The 19,097-nt window shown below is 52.1% G+C and overlaps 1 protein-coding gene across 1 annotated transcript in view; it reads right to left on the reverse strand.

Moving 5' to 3' along the window:
- Positions 1-4,258: 4,258 nt before the first annotated feature.
- Positions 4,259-19,097, reverse strand: part of LOC134036805 (low-density lipoprotein receptor-related protein 8-like) — a 40,974-nt gene continuing 26,135 nt past the window's right edge. Inside the window, 15 exon segments of the mRNA XM_062481905.1 lie at positions 4,259-4,606; positions 5,757-5,825; positions 6,597-6,881; positions 7,020-7,172; positions 7,742-7,883; positions 9,387-9,526; positions 9,671-9,789; positions 9,999-10,223; positions 10,893-11,064; positions 13,186-13,311; positions 13,798-13,917; positions 16,262-16,384; positions 16,635-16,757; positions 18,338-18,470; positions 18,472-18,743. Of these exon segments, the coding sequence (XP_062337889.1) occupies positions 4,269-4,606; positions 5,757-5,825; positions 6,597-6,881; positions 7,020-7,172; positions 7,742-7,883; positions 9,387-9,526; positions 9,671-9,789; positions 9,999-10,223; positions 10,893-11,064; positions 13,186-13,311; positions 13,798-13,917; positions 16,262-16,384; positions 16,635-16,757; positions 18,338-18,470; positions 18,472-18,743 (2,540 nt within the window). The 3' untranslated portion in view covers positions 4,259-4,268.

The raw sequence follows: 19,097 nt of genomic DNA on the forward strand, positions 1-19,097 counted from the left end.
TGAGTGGCATCCCACCTAAATGACCATGTTTGAATGTTGACCCGGAGCTTTCTGCAAACAGTATGTGTAAAGCTATAATTACAACCAGTAGATGGCAGTGCTTGTCCACTGCTCTAAAATGACGAGATCAGATTGAAAACTTGACTGCCTGTGTTTGATATCACTGATTTCTGGCAGCACTTTGTCTAGGATTAGATATAATCCCTCTGTAGTAAGCCATACATATATTACCGCTCTCCTCAATAGGACCCATCACAGACGGGCACTTCCACACATTCAGATTCACCTGCTCTCCTCCTGGCCTGTGAAACAGAAGGCCCCAGTCAGCCATAATAAATCAGTAGTTTTAGCGGCTTTCCATCCTGATCCGAGAGTGCGTGAGGGTGAGTGAGTGTTTGGATGTGTGTGTGAGAGAGTGGATGTGTGTGTGTGTGTGTGTGAGGGGCCAGGCTGTTTCCTGCTGAGGGGTGTGAGGGGCAGTGTAGGAGATAAGACGAGATGGACCAGGTGACTAGAGGCTGGGCTTTATCTCCATCGCAGCAAAGCCACGCATTTCCCCTGGGGTCTCCCCCCCCCCCCGGGCTGCTACCGCCTGCTGCTGGCCACCCCGACCCCCCCCCCCCCCACACACACACACACACACACACAACCACTCCCTCACCCCCTCCTATAGAACTACAGATGGAAAGAGAGTGATGAAGGACTCAGCACAAAATCCTATCATAGTATCGCACTCTAGATCTCATATAGTCTGAGACATATAACTACTACTATACGATATACTGACATACTATGTCTAATGAACCCTGACAATGTAGTAGACCTGTTCAAGAATAAATGTAAGGTACACTGTGCATTACTGTATGTGTGTACAGCATACACACCACCCTCAATTTCACTAACTAATGGATTGCAGGTGTCAACCTCAGATGTGTGTACAGACTAGCTGTGTGTGTTCTACAGAAAGGGTGGTGCGAGGTTCCCCATCATGTCTGCGTGAGGAAGGACATGAAGACAAAGGGCCGACCTGCATTCTAGAACGTCTGTGTCTTTATGACCGAATGAGCAGATGAGGACCTGTCTATGTCGATGGAGGATGCTGGTTTGGGGTATTTGTCCATATTGGATGGAACTGAAGTTGTGTCATGTTTGGGGTCTTGTGACAGATTTTTTTTTTGAACGATCAAAACCCAAGATAGTCACAAATCTTTATTCATTGTTTTTATGACAGGGTAACCATAGTAACCATAGCAGAACTTGTGTTAAATTCCCTTTGTCTTTATGTTATTTTCCTCAACATACATAATGTATGTCATAATATTGTCTGATATTGTAGGAATTAAATAGCTTTTTAAGTCAAAATAGCTACAGTCAATTTTGAGTTTCCATAATTAGAATTCTGGACGTTTTGGGGTAATTTTTGCGGACATTATTGCCCATTGACAGGTCACCATCTGAGTAAACTTAATCTTTGGCCCCAGCCCTGAAACTAAACATGGGTTTGTAAAAAATATCTACTGTGTAATTTCCTTTCCTAATGTGGAAATGGAGTTATGATAATTGACTGAATTCCCCTCACATCTTTTTCCATTGTGTCCTGTCTCCTGCCATGAGAGCTACAGTTCTGTTAGCCAGTCCTAATGTGATAGTGCACACACCTAAGGGTTGCCATGGTTTCGCCACTTAATAAATAACTGCTCGGAGGAGCAATTATATAGAAGACTCAAACCTCCAAGAGATTTTTCAGTCAAATTTTATATATCAATATATAGAGATATTCCAAATAACAACGCAGTTAAATAAAAAGGTGGGACCTGTTTGGCATTCATTACACATTTTGTTTTTGCATGTACAGGAGTTGTTTGACTAAATCTAAACATGATAGAGAAATAACAAAAACTAAACATAATGGAACACAAAAATGAATTCCGAAAGTGCTCCGATAAACACTGAAAATGATGTAGTCATTTGAGCTATTGTTCCATTACTTCAAATGGAAATGTTGCAAAGCAATAAAATAAAACATAATCTGTAATGAAGAGGTCATTGAGGGAAAACACATTGTTTTACGTATTCAATAAGAAAATTAATGAAGATTCTACAGAAATGGAATATCAAATGAAGCACGTCAAGAACATCACAAAACACTTTGGTGGATAATTTATATTTCTTACAATCGGGGAGTGCAGTGCTCTTTTATACAAATAAATTAATATACTGTCAACACTTTTAAGTTATCTAAAATCTTATGTACAGCTTCTCTTTTACATAATTGTATAATACATTATCAAAACTGTTTGCAATATGAAAACATTACAAATCAATGATTGAAAAAGCACCCTCGAAGCTTCTCAGGTCTCAAACACGATCCTGTGCATTCTTTCTGACAAACACACACACACACACACACACACACACACACACACACACAAACACACACACGAAACACTCACTCCAGTCGCTCTCCCATGTAAATCAAAATGGAACAGAAGGCATTCTGAGAGGGCTGTGCAACGGAGAGTGTATAAACTGTTTCCAATATGGCTGTGGGATGAATACAAACACTGACATGCATGAACACACACACACACACACCCAAACACACACCCACAGCTCCCTTGGGTCACCAAAATCCTATTTCATCCCATCTTACCAGGAATTGTATTTCCCAAGCAGAGGGATGGTGTTCATGACTGGACAAAAGGCGAGCGGACAAAGGACGGGCCCGTGTTGGGAGCCAGGATGATCCCACCTGGCTCAGACGCATCACGGCTCCCTCTCCCCTGAGACCGGGACACATGACAGGCCTGCTTCAGTCAGCCTTCACCCCTCCCCACCCAGACCCCCACCATCGCCCTCAGACACGGGCTGAGGAGGAGGTGCCGGGGTGGGGAGGCTAGCCTGCCTGTTAGCTGTCTGGGTGGGTGGCAGTGTGGGTGGGTGGGCTGTCAGAGGGCGAGTGATGTTGTTGTTGCTCTTCTGTTTGTGTTCTCTTGAGGATGAGATGCTCAGTATGGGAGCAGAGGGTCAGTGTGTGTGTGTGTGTGTGTGTGTGTGTGTGTGTGTGTGTGTGTGTGTGTGTGTGTGTGTGTGTGGTGTGTGTGTGTGTGTGTGTGTGTGTGCGTGTGTGTGAGTGTGTGTGTGTGAGTGTGTGTGTGTGTGTGTGTGTGTGTGAGTGTGTGTAGACTGTTTGCGTATACTCCGTCTGCCCGTGTGTGCACTGTGTGGGTGTGCGTGAATGTTGTTTTGTATGTGTGTGTGTTTACTGATGAGGAAAGCAGATGGTGGGGGGGAAAAATCCCCCAAAATACAGATGACAAATTCACCAACCACACAGCCCGCAGCCTCCCCCCTCTCCCTCTCCCCCCCAAAATCACCAAACAGCAGAGTTGAGTGGCTGAAGATGAATGGCCTCTGCAGACCCGGCGCTCCGCCGCTCTCCCTCCGACAGCGAGACATCCTCACAGACAGCCTCCCGCCCACAGCTCCTTGGAACGAGCCAGCAATTTCAGCTCCCTTCACCCCACGATCCCCACCATGTTCAATAATAACAAATACCCCCCCCCCTCCTCCAGTCTGAACCATACATCCCCCCCACCCCTACGCTCCAGAATACCACTCAGCCCCCCCCACTCCCCCCCTTCCGAACGACATCTTCCATCTCTGTGGCTCACAGTCAGGTGAACCTATTCAGATTGTCCCACCAATGACCAAGGTGCTGCCCTAGTTCTCCTTCCTAAAACAACCCCCCAGAGAGGAAGGAAGTCCTTCAGGGATAGCGAGGAGACTAAATTTAAAACCTCAAGGACAAACCCAATTTCACCCCCCTCCCCCAGACCCCCCCCCCCCCCGTCCTGAGACGTGAGACAGATAGTTATATCTCACCCTTATGTAACAGATCAAAACAGATATGGAGCAGAGCTGGTACAGTATCTCCTCCTCTCCTGCACAGTGTCAAGGGGGGAAGATAAGAGAAACTCGACTAAGATAAATCGGTACTCAAGAGTTTCAGAAAAAGAGTCAGGACTAGAGTGGACTGCAACTCCCATAAAGCATGGGGCCAAGACGCAGGAACCGTCACGCATGGACTTGGACGGCTCGATGTGGTGATACGTCTGTCCCTCCTCCAGACTCGGCCGGAGGCAGCCCCCCCCGACCTCTCTGTGTGTGCGTGTGCCTACAGCGGGCGGCCATCTTCCCAAGGGGCGGCCATCTTGTCTATGCCACTCCCACCCCCACCCCCCACCAACCCCCTGGTCTCCCATTGGTCACTTGGCAGCACTGGAGAGCATGGGCTGCTCGGTGTACCAGTGAGTCCCCGGGTCCGGCATGCTGCCCCCCAGTGGCAGGGCGATGAACTGCGGGCAGGTGCTCCCTCCCCCGCCCACCACCCCCACCCCGGGGGGGTACGGGTGGTGGTGCGCATGGTGGCCCACGCCGTCCGTCCGGCCGATGTGGATCTCGTCCTCCTCGCCCTCGCCCGTGGTCTTGCGGTACACGGGGTTGTCGAAGTTCATGCTCTTGGTGGAGTTGCGCCGCCAGTTGCGCCACACCAGGTAGACGCCGCTGCAGACCAGGCCGAACACCACTGTGGCAACGATAGGGACTGCATGCGTTTAACACACAGCGGCAGGGGGACAGGGCGTGGGCGTTAACGGATGCGAGCGAGAACCATGGAGATGGCAGAAACAGAGAGGGGGGGAAGGGGGGTGCAGACATGCGAGGGACAGAGTAGAGGGGGTATGGGGGGTGGAAGGGGGGGGGGGGGGGGGCTGAGCGAGGCTGTTGTGCGCGGGGTGCCTTGAATGAAAGGGCGAACACGGAACGTGAACCCCGCTTTTCTCCCCCCCGCGGTGCCTCTATTACAGTAATGGCATGCGTGAAACAAGCCCTGCGCGCCGGACAGCGACACTTCCACACACTTCAGCTATCAGCGGCGGGAGTTTAATCAGCATTAGCTTCATGCTGGAATTAATGAGCCACACCTGCTCTGCATTCAGAGGATGAGAAGAGCGAGGTCACTTCCTTATGGCTCGGCCACAGCTACTGATCTGATACCTACCGCTCTGATACCATGACAACAATATCACTGCAATGGGGAGAAGAGGGGCCCTGGTGCCCTTATAAGGGCATAGCCTCTCCTGTTGGTGTCAAATGATACCTACTAGAGGATGGGAGGAGGGAGGGGGCGGGGCTAGTCAGCTGGTACATCGTTAAACTCTTGAGCTCATTCCATTATCTGCTTCACCTTGGTCTGAACGTCCTCAAGTCGCCCCCCCCCTCCCTCGTCCCCCCCTCGTCCCCTCAGCCCCCCAGCTACCTGTGTGCCCTGGTTGTCCTCCAGCTCCAGAGTGGATCTGACCATGGCTTTGGGGAAAGCCAGCGTGTCTCGGATACCTACGCCACAGCCGGGCCAGGCCAGGCCAGACCAGGCCAGGCCAGACCTGGGCTCTTCAAGAGGAGCCCGGGGCTCCTTCTGGCTTCAGATGCAGCCAACACAACACAGTGGGATGGGGATGCGTGGTGGCAGAGTGTCAGATATGGGCGCAGATGAGTCCAGAGTGGCCCTGTCTCCAGGCAAGGCCATCTGCTGGCTCTGTGGATGGGGAGGGGGGGGGGGGGGTCGCGGAGAGTAGGGAGGAGCTGTTGGCTGAGTAGGAGGCCCTGGGGGACCGTTGGGGGGAGGAGGGAGGGGTGCTGTGGTCGGGTGAGGGTGGGGGCAAGCACACAGAGTGGACAGACTGGACTGGACTTACCTATGGGGATGACCACCCCCAGAACAGCCACTGTCAGGTTCTCTCCCAGAAGGAAATGTTCACTGCCAGCTACAGGGGAGACAAGCGGATGGTAGTGTGTGTTTGGGTGAGAGGGTCAGAGAGAGAGGGTCAGAGAGATGAGAGACAAAGAGAGAAGACGGGATGGAAAGTGATTCGACATTTAGCATTTCTCAAAGTCTCCTTCCCACATGGCCGACCCTCTGTCTGAGTTAGCTTGGCTTTGCCCCTGACCCTCTCTGCATAATCTACATAAAGCCTCCATTAGTACAAAGTCACCTCACGACGCTCTCAACTGTATCAGACACACACACACACACACACACAAGCACACGCCGCATCCCCTTGTCTGATTGACCTACAAAATATCCCCACGTCATCAGTTTAGGGGCAGGCCGTTCGGAGGGGGACGTCATGTGATCCATCGCCCTCGTTAGGGACAGCCAGGCGTGACCAGTCGCCGTGTAGATATCTCACTTTAATGGCGCCATTATGGATGCAGGCTACGGGGTTTAGTGACATTACTCGAGTGTGTGCGAGTCTGAGGAACGAGGTCTTTGGCAGAAGATAGAGAGAGGAGGAAGTGACAGCTATCTCTCTCCCCGCCCACGTCCCCCCCCCCCCCCCCCCACCACCTCTATTGTCTCATGGCCCCCGTGATACTGCTTCACTGCTGTGCTAGCAACACTGTTCCATTCACGACCCTTATATAATCCAAAGCCTGTTATTAATTCAACAGGCACTCACGCCTACACCCCACGCACTCACACACACTCTCACCCACACACCAACGGCCACCTATATCCACACACACACACTCACAGTGGTGGGAGAGGTTGCTGTCCTCCTTCAGCACGTTGCTGTTCCCAGGTCCTGCCAGGGTGGAGGTGACGACGGAGGCTGCAGGCGGGGGTCTGGAGCCCCCAGCCCCCGCCCCGTCCCTCCCGGACCGGGGGCTGACGGTCCCCAGGGGCTCCGGGGCACTGGAAGGGGCCGGGGTCAGGTGGGGAACGGCATCCGCTTGGGACACCCCCGCTGGGTCCTTGGCAACCGGCGCCGTGGTGCCGGATACGTTTATCGTCGGGGGAGTGGTGGCGTTGTAGACGGCTGAGAGGAAAAAAAGATGAATCTATAGCTGTGTCTGCTCTGCATTCGTACATAGTAGACACATTTACTCCGCAAGTGACTGTAAGGTACACTGCCAGCCCAAAGACTGGCTGTTAGGGACGGCAGGGAGAGGCTGACCTGGCACGCAGCCCCTCATGTCGGGGCCCAGGTCCTGGCCGTCCGGGCAGGCGCACGTGTACTTGGGCGAGTGTTCTGTGATCTGTGGAGCCTTCAGACACAGGTACTCGCAGCCGCCGTTGGCCACGCCCCCCAGGTTACAGCTGTCAGGGCCTGGGGGGGTGGAGACGCACAGACACACACACACACACACACACACAGGAACACACACAGACGCACACACAGGAACACACACAGACGCACACACACAGGAACACACAGACGCACACACACAGGAAGACACATAGACAGGTGTGAGCGAGGGCGATCAGGTTAAGGACGTTGTGAGGCTCTGATCTCCTTATCGAGCCTCGTTGCTGATTCATTTGCTGCTCCGACATGAAGCTGGGGAGCCCCAAAGGTCACACACAGCTAGGGGTCACGCTGTCACACACACACAGTAGGGTCACGCTGTCACACACACAGTAGTGTCACGCTGTCACACACACACACAGTAGGGTCACGCTGTCACACACACACACAGTAGGGTCACGCTGTCACACACACACAGTAGTGTCACGCTGTCACACACACAGTAGCGTCACACACACACGTAATGCTTAGACACACACGTATGAACAAAAAACATATGCTCACACGCACATTTATTTGTAGGAAACACACACTCGAACTCGCATACATAAACACGCATCCTCTCATGCTGCACACACACACACACACACCTTGTGGCTGGCGGAGCTGGTGGAAGACCACTATGTCGTGGGGGTCGTTCAGGTTCTCGGCCAGCGTGTTGATGTCCTGACCCGTCAACCTGTTAGCACTGTACACTGCCTCTCTCTCTCTATCTGTCCAGTAAACACGGTCCTGGGGGGGGGGAGAGGAGCGAAGGAGGAGGAGGAGAGGAGAGGAGGAAGAAAGGAGGGAGAAAGGCAGGTGAGCCGAAACCATACAGGTTTGTTTGTTTTCGAACACCTGTGGCACACTTACTCCAACTCTTACAGGAAGAGGAAATGGCAGACACTGTACTGTAAAAATTACACCCAATTCCTCAGTGTGTTTCTTTCTCTTTCTCTTTTATTTCCCCTGCAACTTGTCTGTGTGATGTTTGTGACCGAGCGAGAGAGATCACTCGCAAACTAGCCAGTCCGCAGGGGGTAGAAGCTCCAGACAGAGCACGACTTCAAACCTGTGGTTAGAGATTTATTTCTTGCCTCCTGTTCGCCGTTTACTTCCTTATCGGCACCGCGAGATCCTACAGATGGAGGACCCGAGTCGTTTTATCGGCGGTTGCCGTGGAAACCACTGTGTAATCCCCCAAGGAGCGCAGAGACACAGCACAATCGGGTGTGTGATTCACAGCTCCTCCTCAGAGAAGGGCGGGTGGATGTCTATAATTCTACCTTTTTGATCTGAGGTCTGTCTCTGCTGCTAGTGTTCCTCCTTTTTCTCCTCTCCTCTCCGCTGCCGTGCTGGTCTGGACTGGCATTTTCATTTGAGAAAGCTCAAATGTACAAAATTGCCCTGTAATGGCCGTCTCCAGAGTGTATTTGTCGGCTGACAGGGAGTTAGATCCCATTAAGCTAGCAGCTTTGTAGTTGGACTGATCTGTGAAAAACTCAGTCCCAGACCTCAACACTGTTAGGGCTGATCTCTCTCTTTCTCTCTGTCTCTTTCTCTCTGTCTCATTCTCTCTGTCTCATTCACTCTGTCTCTCTCTCTCTGTCTCTCTCTCTCTGTCTCTCTCTCTCTGTCTCTCTCTCTCTGTCTCTCTCTCTCTCTGTCTCTCTCTCTCTGTCTCTCTCTCTCTCTGTCTCTCTCTCTCTGTCTCTCTTTTGTCGGTTTTTCGGTATTCCCTCAAAAGCATAAGCACAAGTTATTAACACAATGTCTCAGCTGGCTTTGACAGTCCCATACACACCAATGGGTAGCTTTATACCACGCACACACACACACAAAGACACACAAACACACCCAAACGGGAGACAGCCGGCCTGAGTGTGTGTGATATGGCTTGGCCAGCAATGAAACTTTAATCTGGTTGTCTACCAACCAGTGTGGCAGAGCTTTAACAGCCTGAATGCAGTGTGTATGTGTACGTGTGTGTGTGTGTACGTGTGTGTGTGTGTACGTGTGTGTGTGTACGTGTGCGTATGTGTACGTGTGTGTGTGTGCGTGTGTGTGTTCAGACCGGAACCTCCTATCTCGGGGATTCACTGTGACTCCAAAGTGGTGGATGCTTAAGATGTTTTAGGGGACCGGCTTGTATTGTTTATGGGTCCAACTCAAAAACACAAACAGCTTCCAATCCTCCTCTCCCCTCCCCTCCCCCCCTCCTCCCCTCCCCTCCCTTTACCCTAACACACTCACCTCAAACACCGCCAGGGCGTAGGGGTGTCCCAGGCTCTCAGCTGAGGACAGGTGTGTCCTGCGATACGCTCCGTTCAGGTCCACACTGGAGATGAGGTGCAGCTTGGAGTCCACCCAGTACAGACGCCTGTTAGCCACATCTGACACACACACGCGCGCGCATCAATCAGTAACCTGCCTTTCAAACACTGTTGAAACAGGTATGGTTGACCGCACCAAGAACCACGTTGAAACACCATCCCATCAGCCGCACCACGTGTGTGTGTGTGGTGACCAGGCCTTACCCAGGGTGATGCCATTGGGCCACTGGATGTTGTCAGAGACCAGCACCTGTCTGTCCACCCCATTCATGCCAGCCTTCTCTATCCTGGCTCTGCTGCCCCAGTCGGACCAGTACATGAACCTGCCCACCACACACACACACCAGGGAGACAAGAGCAGACAGTTGGCTGTGCTATACAGTGACATATATAGAACAGCAAGGGGTCAAATGGTCCCACTCACACAAAAAAACACAACCAAGCACACATACCTACTGTACACACACACACACACACACACCCTTACACACAGCTCTTCCAAACACCCTAACACACCCACACAGCGCCTCACCCGTGATGGGGGTCCAGGGCTATGGCTCTGGGCTCGCTCAGCTCCGTGGTGACGAGGACGCGGCGCCTGGCGCCGTTGGCCGACGCCACCGAGATGCTCTTGTCCCCAGAGTCGGTCCAGTACAGGTTGTTCTGGAGCCAGTCCAGGGCCAGGCCCTCCGGGGACACCAGGGAGTCCAGCAGGATGGCCTGCCTGGCCAGGTCACTCGCCTCCTGAATCAGCGAGCTGGGCCAGGAAAGGATATAATGATAATATCAATGACAGTCATAATAATAACAATAACAATCAATTGTATGCTTTGGTCGCGCTCAAAGCGCTACAGTACAGTGCAATTTCGAATCATAAAACATAACACACAATGACAATAAGAACAGACACAATTAAATGAGCAATTAAAAACCGGACAGAAATGAGATGAGACAGAAATAATGAAAGGATGTATGAATCCCCTGTAATGTGACACATTACAATGAGCGCAGGGCAAGTGTTTAGACAAGCCTGCCACGCGCACAGACACGTATGAAAGCAGGAGTGGCTGTGGCCTCAGGGCGTCTGTTTCATGGGCCTGTGTCGTGGTCAGTGAAGGCAGGAGAGAGCCTCTTCAGAGGGGGTTCTTTACTGGGGCAGTCCCTCTGGGGCGCTTCTCACTGGGGCAGTTCAGGGGCGATTCTAACATGAAGTGCTTCAAACATGCGGTTCTAACATGCGGTTCTAACATGCGGCTCTAACATGCGGCTCTAACATGCGGCTCTAACATGCGGCTCTAACATGCGGATCTAACATGCGGCTCTAACATGCGGCTCTAACATGCGGCTCTAACATGCGGCTCTAACATGCGGCTCTAACATGCGGCTCTAACATGCGGCTCTAACGTGGCGTGGGGCCGGGGCCTACCTGTAGATCTTGCGGTGGAAGCGGTCGCACCAGAACATGCGGTGGTTGGCCACGTCAACGTCCAGGGACACCACGTTCTTCTGGGTGGGCACCACCTGGGTGTAGTCCCTCTTTACAAGGTCCACACGGCAGATCTCATGACGGTTAGTGAACAGCAGGTAGGGGCTCTTCCCTGGAAGAGAGGAGAGAGGAGGAGAGGAGGAGAGGAGACACACAAAGCTTAGATTGGGTGAGATTACAGCCTCCAGCATGACTTTTGTTTAGAATGCCGTTGGTCGTGGTGCAGAAGACAAAGCAACACAGCTGCTTGGAAAGCCCAGGGAGTCCGGTGCGCTGCTCCCAAATGACCAGTTTACAGCTCATCCCAGTCGATAGGCCCGGACGCCACTTCACAACGTGGATACCGCAATACAACCCGGCGGGGGTTCCAATTTCTCGTACAAGAGGGCGCTAGATACCTTTTCCTATGCGGAAGGGCTGAAAAGCCTCTCCATCGACCAGCCTGTGGGTGCGATGTTAACCTCACCCCTGTCCATTATCTCGCCCTGGTAAATATGGATCAGAGAGGGACAGAGCTAACAGGTCATTGACTCACACACAGCCAGAACCCCCCCCCCTCCCCTCCCCCACCACCTCCACACAGACACCTACAGACAGCCGATACAGTCATTAGCAATGAGGGTAAACAAGTCTGAACAAAAAGGGAGGCCAGCCGGCTAATGGACCCCCCTCCGTCCCCTCCGGAGCAGCGGTGGCCGAGGCTGTCTGGGGGTTAGCGTGGCAGAGGCTGTCTGGTGGTTAGCGTGGCCGAGGCTGTCTGGGGGTTAGCGTGGCAGAGGCTGTCTGGTGGTTAGCGTGGCCGAGGCTGTCTGGTGGTTAGCGTGGCAGAGGCTGTCTGGGGGTTAGCGTGGCAGAGGCTGTCTGGGGGTTAGCGTGGCAGAGGCTGTCTGGGGGTTAGCGTGGCCGAGGCTGTCTGGGGGTTAGCGTGGCAGAGGCCGTCTGGGGGTTAGCGTGGCCGAGGCTGTCTGGGGGTTAGTGTGGCAGAGGCTGTCTGGTGGTTAGCGTGGCAGAGGCTGTCTGGGGGTTAGTGTGGCAGAGGCTGTCTGGGGGTTAGCGTGGCAGAGGCTGTCTGGGGTTAGCGTGGCAGAGGCTGTCTGGGGGTTAGCGTGGCAGAGGCTGTCTGGGGGTTAGCGTGGCAGAGGCTGTCTGGGGGTTAGCGTGGCGGGACGTGGAGCCTCTGGCCCCGGGTGTATCCGACAGAAGGGCGGAGAGAGGAGCTGGAGAACTCCCATCTCCTTTGTAATGTTAAGTGTTGGTCGGGTGTTTGTGAGGCTCAAATGAAATATTGTTCAATATGCAGGAAAACATTTGGAATGTGAAGATATTCAATGGACTGATTTCCTTACACGAACGACTTTATCTATTTGAACCTTTCATTTTTGACTAATTAAATATCTGTATTGTCTGGATCCATATCAATGTCTATGTATTTATGCGTGTTGCCATTCTGCATCAGCTGTCAAACACAACCTCTGCATTCTTCTCAGTGTCTGCAGCCTTCTCCAGGATATCTGCATGCAGGTAGAAATGGCTTCTGGGAGGAGAAGTTTTGTTAAATTACCTGCTATTTCGATTCCCTGCTGCTTTCACAGACTCCCTCTGATTCCCACAACTTCTATCCCAGTCAGGCTAGACAATGACAATGTTTATCAGAGCTGTGAGACTGTCAGGAGTCTGCCACCACAATACTAACATTTCCCCTCAGAGGAGAAAATTGAGTTTCATCTCTCTTTGGCTTCGGTTGTCACTGCAGTTTTTTTTTCTTTCTCTCAAGAGCGTTTTTTTTTGTTAACATCTGAGTCGGCAATGCTTCTCCCAGTAAAGCTAAACAATCCTCGAACACACACAGACCGCCACACACACAAGCACACGCTCTCACACGCACTCACACACACAGCCATGCTAAATGATATTAACACAATTTAATGAGAGTCATAAAATCACAGCAGTCGCCAGGCTTGAGGGGCAATTCTGTCTGTGCGAGCGTGACTCACTCATTCCTGCCAATTAGGAAATGGCTATTTAAAAGTGTAAACATAACATTGGCCTCTTCTTTTAATCCTTAAGGGCAGCTCAGCGACGGGTTTATCTGAGAGGAGAAATAATTGACCCCTCGACAAAAAGTTGTTCCAAAAACTCTTTTGGAGAGCTCACATCCACTGGCTGTATAAGTGTTCTGTGGGGAACCTGGGTCCTGCGGTCGGGGTTCCTGGTCTCTCGGTCCCTCACTCACCCTCGGCTTTGCAGGTCTTGGTGACAGGGTCCATCTCGTAGCCCTCGTAGCACTCACACTTGAAGTCTCCTTTGTAGTTGATGCAGGTCTGGCTGCAGGCTGCAGGGTTCTCACACTCATCTATGTCTGGAGGGTGGGGGGGGGGGGAGAGGGAGTGTCAATTCAACAGACAATGGAAGTGTCCTGTTCTTGTGTGCGTGTATTTGTGTACTGTATTCATGTGTGTGGAAGAGACAAAGAGAGAGAGATAGGCTATGCTTTTGATGAAGGGAGGAGGGTCGGTCAACTTGGAGCTAATTGATCTCTCTGGTGGACTGAAAGCTAAATCAAGTTAGTAGCTTTAATGCAGAGACCCTCCCTTACATGCTGTCATACAGAGAGGCCATTCGAGACACAGTGGACTCCGGATTCACTCAGGAAACCTGCCCTCTCAGAACTGATAACAGTGTTTTTCCTTTGGGTCTGATCGGCAAATGATAGCGCTAAGAGGAAAGAGAAAGTATGTGTGTGTGTGTAGGCGTGTACGAGTGTGTGTGTCCGCGCGAAGGCGCGTCTGTGTGTCTGTATATGTGTAACGTGTGTGTGTGCGCGTGTGAGCGTGCCCAGCCTCACCTCCACACGTCCTCTTATCCAGCAGCTGGTAACCTAGGGGACACTGGCACTCGTAGCCGATTGGTCGATCCACGCAGACGTGGGAGCAGCCGCCGTTGTTCAGCATGCACTCGTTGAGCCCTGGGGGGGGGGGGGGGGGGAGGGGCCAGAAAGATCAGCAAGGAACTAATCACTGCGGCTAAAACAGCGCCTCATCAATGGAGAGGTGAGGCACTGCCAGATACCGTAGACTTCAACTGTATCGACCAGCTGTGTTCAAGGTAGGTGGATGGAGCTGCACCAACCCAGTCCTGTCAGACAGGAGATCTCTCACAGGAGCCGTCAGAGGGAAGGACGCGACAGGATTGAAACCCGGCCCGAGCCTCCATGCTTCTATTTTAGGGCTGAGGAGGAGGTTTAGGAACAGTGTGCGTCTGTGTGCGTGTGACAGTGGGATCCCCCAGAGGGAATATGTGTGGAAACTGTAACAGCTTTCCGGACAGTTTTCAAGGATAGACATGATTTAGAGGTCGCCAACCATGTCCCCTGGGCTAAAGAACACAGTTCTTGTCGCTCTCTCCTCTTTCTCACTCCATTTCTCTCTGCAGTCTTTCTCACTCTCAGCCTTTTATGGATAAAGCACCTACGCTCCTGGTGTTGTTGAAAGCAGATGCCCCATCTTTCATAAATAAAAGCAGAAGTTCATTTCAAGCGGGACAGACATACTGTAAAAGCATACTTGAATGCCTGGGAATAGCCTCTGTTTTTAGGTTGAGGCAGCAAATGCAATCTCATTATCCTGGCTGGGTGTGTTTGTGCATGTTAGTGTATGTGAGTGTGTACTCTATGTGTTTGTATGTGTGTGTGTGTACCGTTTGTGTGTGTGTGTTTGTGTGTTTTGGTGCGTGTACTGTGTGTGTGTGTGTGTGTGTGTGTGTGTGCGTGTTTGTGTGAATGTTTTGGTATGTGTGTGTACTGTGTGTGTGCGTGTTTGTGTGAATGTTTTGGTATGTGTGTGTACTGTGTGTGTGTGTGTAGTTTTTGCCCACAAGCTCAGCTCTTGGAGAACAGGTTGCAAGTGGAAGGTTGAGTGAACAGTGGGATGGGGTAGGTGTCTGTGGATACGCTTTTAATGAGCTGAAATAGAGGCTGATATGTTAGAGAGAGTGAGCGTGAGAGAAAGAGAGAAAGAGAGAGAGAGAATGAGTGAGAGAAATAAAAAGAGAAATAGAGAGAGAGAAGGAGTGAGAGAGAGAAATAGAGAGAGAAATAGAGATCATCATTTTTCTTCCTTGGCCTCTCTGCTTTCCCACTTTCTCTAACTCTCAATCTCTTTCAGAATAGTTCCCTCGGTCTCAATCTCTCCCTCCCTCCATGCATCCCTCCCTTCCTCCCACTGCTATCCAGCCAAGTTTGTTTTCCACAAACTAAACCTCTTTTCACTGGAGGCTGAAGATGTTTGTGCTGCACAGTATGCCTGTGTGCGTACGTGCGGGTGTTCAGCCGCGTGTAAGCGTGTTGTGTCGAGTGTGCTTCCAGACTAAGCAGCAGCGAGGCCAGGTGCCCCCTCTCCTCCTCTCCTCTCTCCTCTCCTCCCCCCTTCTCTCCTCTCCTCCCCCCTTCTCTCCTCTCCTCCTTAAGAGACCCCAGGACTGTCTGTCTGCTACCCCACAACAACCAGGGTCATTAACAATTAGGCCAGGCTTTGCTCTACACCACTAAGCACCTGGCTTTTGTCCTCTCACACACACACACACACACACACACACACGTGTGAGACAGAATTAGAGGGTAAGGGACAGGACGCTCAATCTTCGCTCCCTCTCTCTCCTTCCCTCCATCTCTACCTGGCTTTCTAATTTTCTCTCCCTGTCTCCACACACACACACATCAGAGAGCACCGACATCTCGTTCTCTCTCTTTCTCTCTCTGTCTCTCTCTGTCTCTCTCTGTCTCTCTCTCCCCCTGTCTCTCTCTCTCTTTCTCTGCTTTGATGGTAATGAGAACGAAGAAGCTTTTATTTGAGTCAGGCCCTCAAGTCTTTGAAACGCACAGGAGCAGGAGATAGATAGTCACCCATCTGCTGTGAGGAACACGGGGCCCCTCTCCTGTGGACGTGGTGTGCTTTGTTGTACCTTGTGCCTTGATGCTAGTTGTAAACATGACTTTGCATTTCTAAGAAAGCAGAGAGTGGCCCAGGTGGGTCTAACTGGCCGAGTCTAGTCTCTCCGGTCCTCTACACTGCTAGGTGGCGCCCTCAACAGATCCAGGTGAGAGAATACTCTCCCCAGGGTTTGGAATCCAAGTGTCGCCCCAGCTGCATGTGTGATGCGTGTGTGGTGTGTGTGTGTGATGTGTGTGTGGTGTGTGTGTGGTGTGTGTGACGCGTGTGTGGTGTGTGTGTGATGCGTATGTGGTGTGTGTATGACGCGTGTGTGTGTGGTGTGTGTGTGATGCGTGTGTGGTGTGTGTTTGCTTCCCTCACCGCACTCTTTCTTGGGCTCGTCGGAGCGGTCTTTGCAGTCCTTCACTGAGTCACACACCTTAGCGCTGTCGATACACTCGCCGTTCTTACACAGGAACTTCAGGGGGCTCTCACACCGGGTGGCTGTAGCAGAGATCGGACCAGACAACCGAGCAGAACAGAGCAGAGGTGGTTAAAGAAGCTTCTATTCAACATTATACAAGTTTACTGTCTAAATTTAAGTCGTACTAGAAGCTAACAGGAATACTAGGATCAAGTGACACACCAAGGTTTAATATGGAAGACTGACTGACAGACAGACTGACAGACTGTCAGTCTGTCTGTCTGTCTGTCTGACAGACAGACAGGTGGAGACACAGCCAGGTGGACGTACCGTTGACACAGCCGGCCTCGTCACTGCGGTCGGGGCAGTCGTGGACCTTGTTGCACTGCTTGGTGCCGTGTATGCAGGCACCGTCTCCACACTGGAACTCATCAGGCCGGCACGTCAGCAGGGCTGCATCCCACACACACACACACACACACGGATGGACGCAATCGCACACACACACGGATGCACGCACACACACACACATCACCAGAAAGAAATAAGACGTTTTACATTAAAGAAAAGTACTAAAGCAAGTATACTAAAGCAAGACTGCATCCACACACCACATTCCCACACATCCCTCAGCGTCATTCACGCTTTCAATCCACACTCGGTGCTTTTGCCGACTGGAGCACAGGCAGTTAACCCGTGGGCTTGTGATGAATGATTTTCAATATCAGGCCCCAAGATGGCGGCTAAGCATGCCGTCCAGCTGCCCCGGCAACACACTCACATCCCCACCAGCCCACACAGACAAGCTTTTCATCGATGGCCCCCCGACACACTAAAAAGCAATATCTAACACCTGGGGCTGTGATTTAGAGTTGAGCAGGTTGTGAGCACAGGCGGAGCTGGGAGCAGGGTCCAACCAGACAGACAGACAGACAGTGATTATGTTCCCAGCAAAGCTTGGCTTCCTATCTGGGAGATCAATCTGAGAGCTGCCGCCTTGATTCGGCCGATAATCTACTGCAGCACACTGAATAGCACATACACCGACACGTATACACTCTGCACATGCACAGAAATGGTTTCATCTTATTGGGCATTGTTGTCTTTCAAACATTCTTCTTATTATGAGTTATTTTCAAAGGCTGGCTTTTCATTGTCAGCTAATTGTGGCTCCATGTGGCTCAGTTGGTTAAGCCAGGTGTTCGACGCCCATATTGGTAAAGCTAAAGAACTTTACTTCACTGCTTAACCTTCAGAGCTGCTTAACTGCGCGTTATCGGTTACCTGGCCTTGGACAAACAGTGTTTGCTGTGTTACGACTCACTATACACCAATACAGCTGTAGCCTTGTAAAGACACACTGGCAGTATCTCCAGTCGCCAACAATCATGAGGCGTGCAACCAGTACAGGGCTTTTAAACATGCTCATGGACGTTAAGCGGTTGCCTAGCAACGTCCGGACACTGGCTGGCACGCTCCTGTTTTACACAGGCCTGGCTGAAATAACATCAATCGCTGCTAACTGGCATTTATGATACGGCAGAGAGCGAGCCGTGTTTGATGTGTTTCTTTGGGATTAAGGGGAAAGACTATCTGGGTTTAACACTAACCATCGACGCCTCAAGGGCCCCCTGCTGCTGCAGACGGGAAACCCTGTTTTATCACGCCGGGCTGATCTCACCTCGGTGTTTATCACAGGGAACAAACGTCACCCTCTCGGCCAAAGACAAACTCAGTAGACTACGTATCCTGTGCCTGGCTGGTGAAAATGTATCGCGGCACAGAGCAGAGAAGCAGAACGAGGAGAAATATGTGCGTTACGGCTATTTCTGCTAACTTCAACCTGTCCAATGACTAACCTATGTAGGGATACGAAAAACCAAACACAAACGATGTTTAGAGGAACGATATTCCCAGTGAGGCGCGTCTGAATCTGCGGCGAACGTCAAACCTTTCCCCGGAACGCGCGACCGTACCTAGACACCGTCCCGTATCTAAAATGGCGCTGGCACACAAAACGGAGTCCCACTCACGGCAGTCCACCTCGTCCGACTTGTCCTTGCAGTCGGGGTCTCCGTCGCACTTCCAGGCCAGCCGCACGCACTCCCCGTTGGCGCAGCGGAACTCCCCGGCCGTGCAGTTGGCCCTGCGGCCGTGGGGGGGGGGGGTAGGGGTGGGCGCCGCCGCCGTCACCGCCGCAGCGCTCCGGCCACTCGTCGGAGCCGTCGGAGCAGTCCGGGTCCCCATCGCAGCCCCACATGACGGGCACACACTCAGACGAGTTGCAGCGGACCTGGTGGGGGCCGCAGGTGGGGGCGGCGGAGCACCGGAGCTCGTCGCTGCCGTCGCCGCAGTCGTCGTCGCCGTCGCACGCGTAGGCGGGCGCCAGGCACTTGCGGTTGGCGCACTGGAACTCTCCGCTGGGGCAGGCCTTGGCGTCTGGATGACAGGGGGGAGGGAGGGAGACGGGGAAGTCAAATATAGGAAGACAAAGAGGATTGAGAGCGAGAGACAGAGTGTGTGTGTGTGAGCGAGAGAAAGAGAGAGAAGACAGGTTGCTAAGACTTTCTCTCTCTCTCTTAAAAGAAAGGCAGAGAGCGAGAGAGAGAGAGTGGTCAGGGAGCGAAGGCAGATTAAAAAGTAAAGTTTGATTAACACCCTTGTCGCTGTGAGCCAGAGAGCCAGGGAGAGAGATAGAGGGGATAATACACCTCTCCCTGCCTCGCCTCCCTGTGGTAGCTCTCTCTCTCTCTCTCTCTCTCTCTCTCTCTCTCTCTCTCTCTCTCTCTCTCT

The sequence above is a fragment of the Osmerus eperlanus genome, chromosome 16 (genome assembly GCF_963692335.1).
Source record: "Osmerus eperlanus chromosome 16, fOsmEpe2.1, whole genome shotgun sequence".
Taxonomy (NCBI): Eukaryota; Metazoa; Chordata; class Actinopteri; order Osmeriformes; family Osmeridae; genus Osmerus; species Osmerus eperlanus.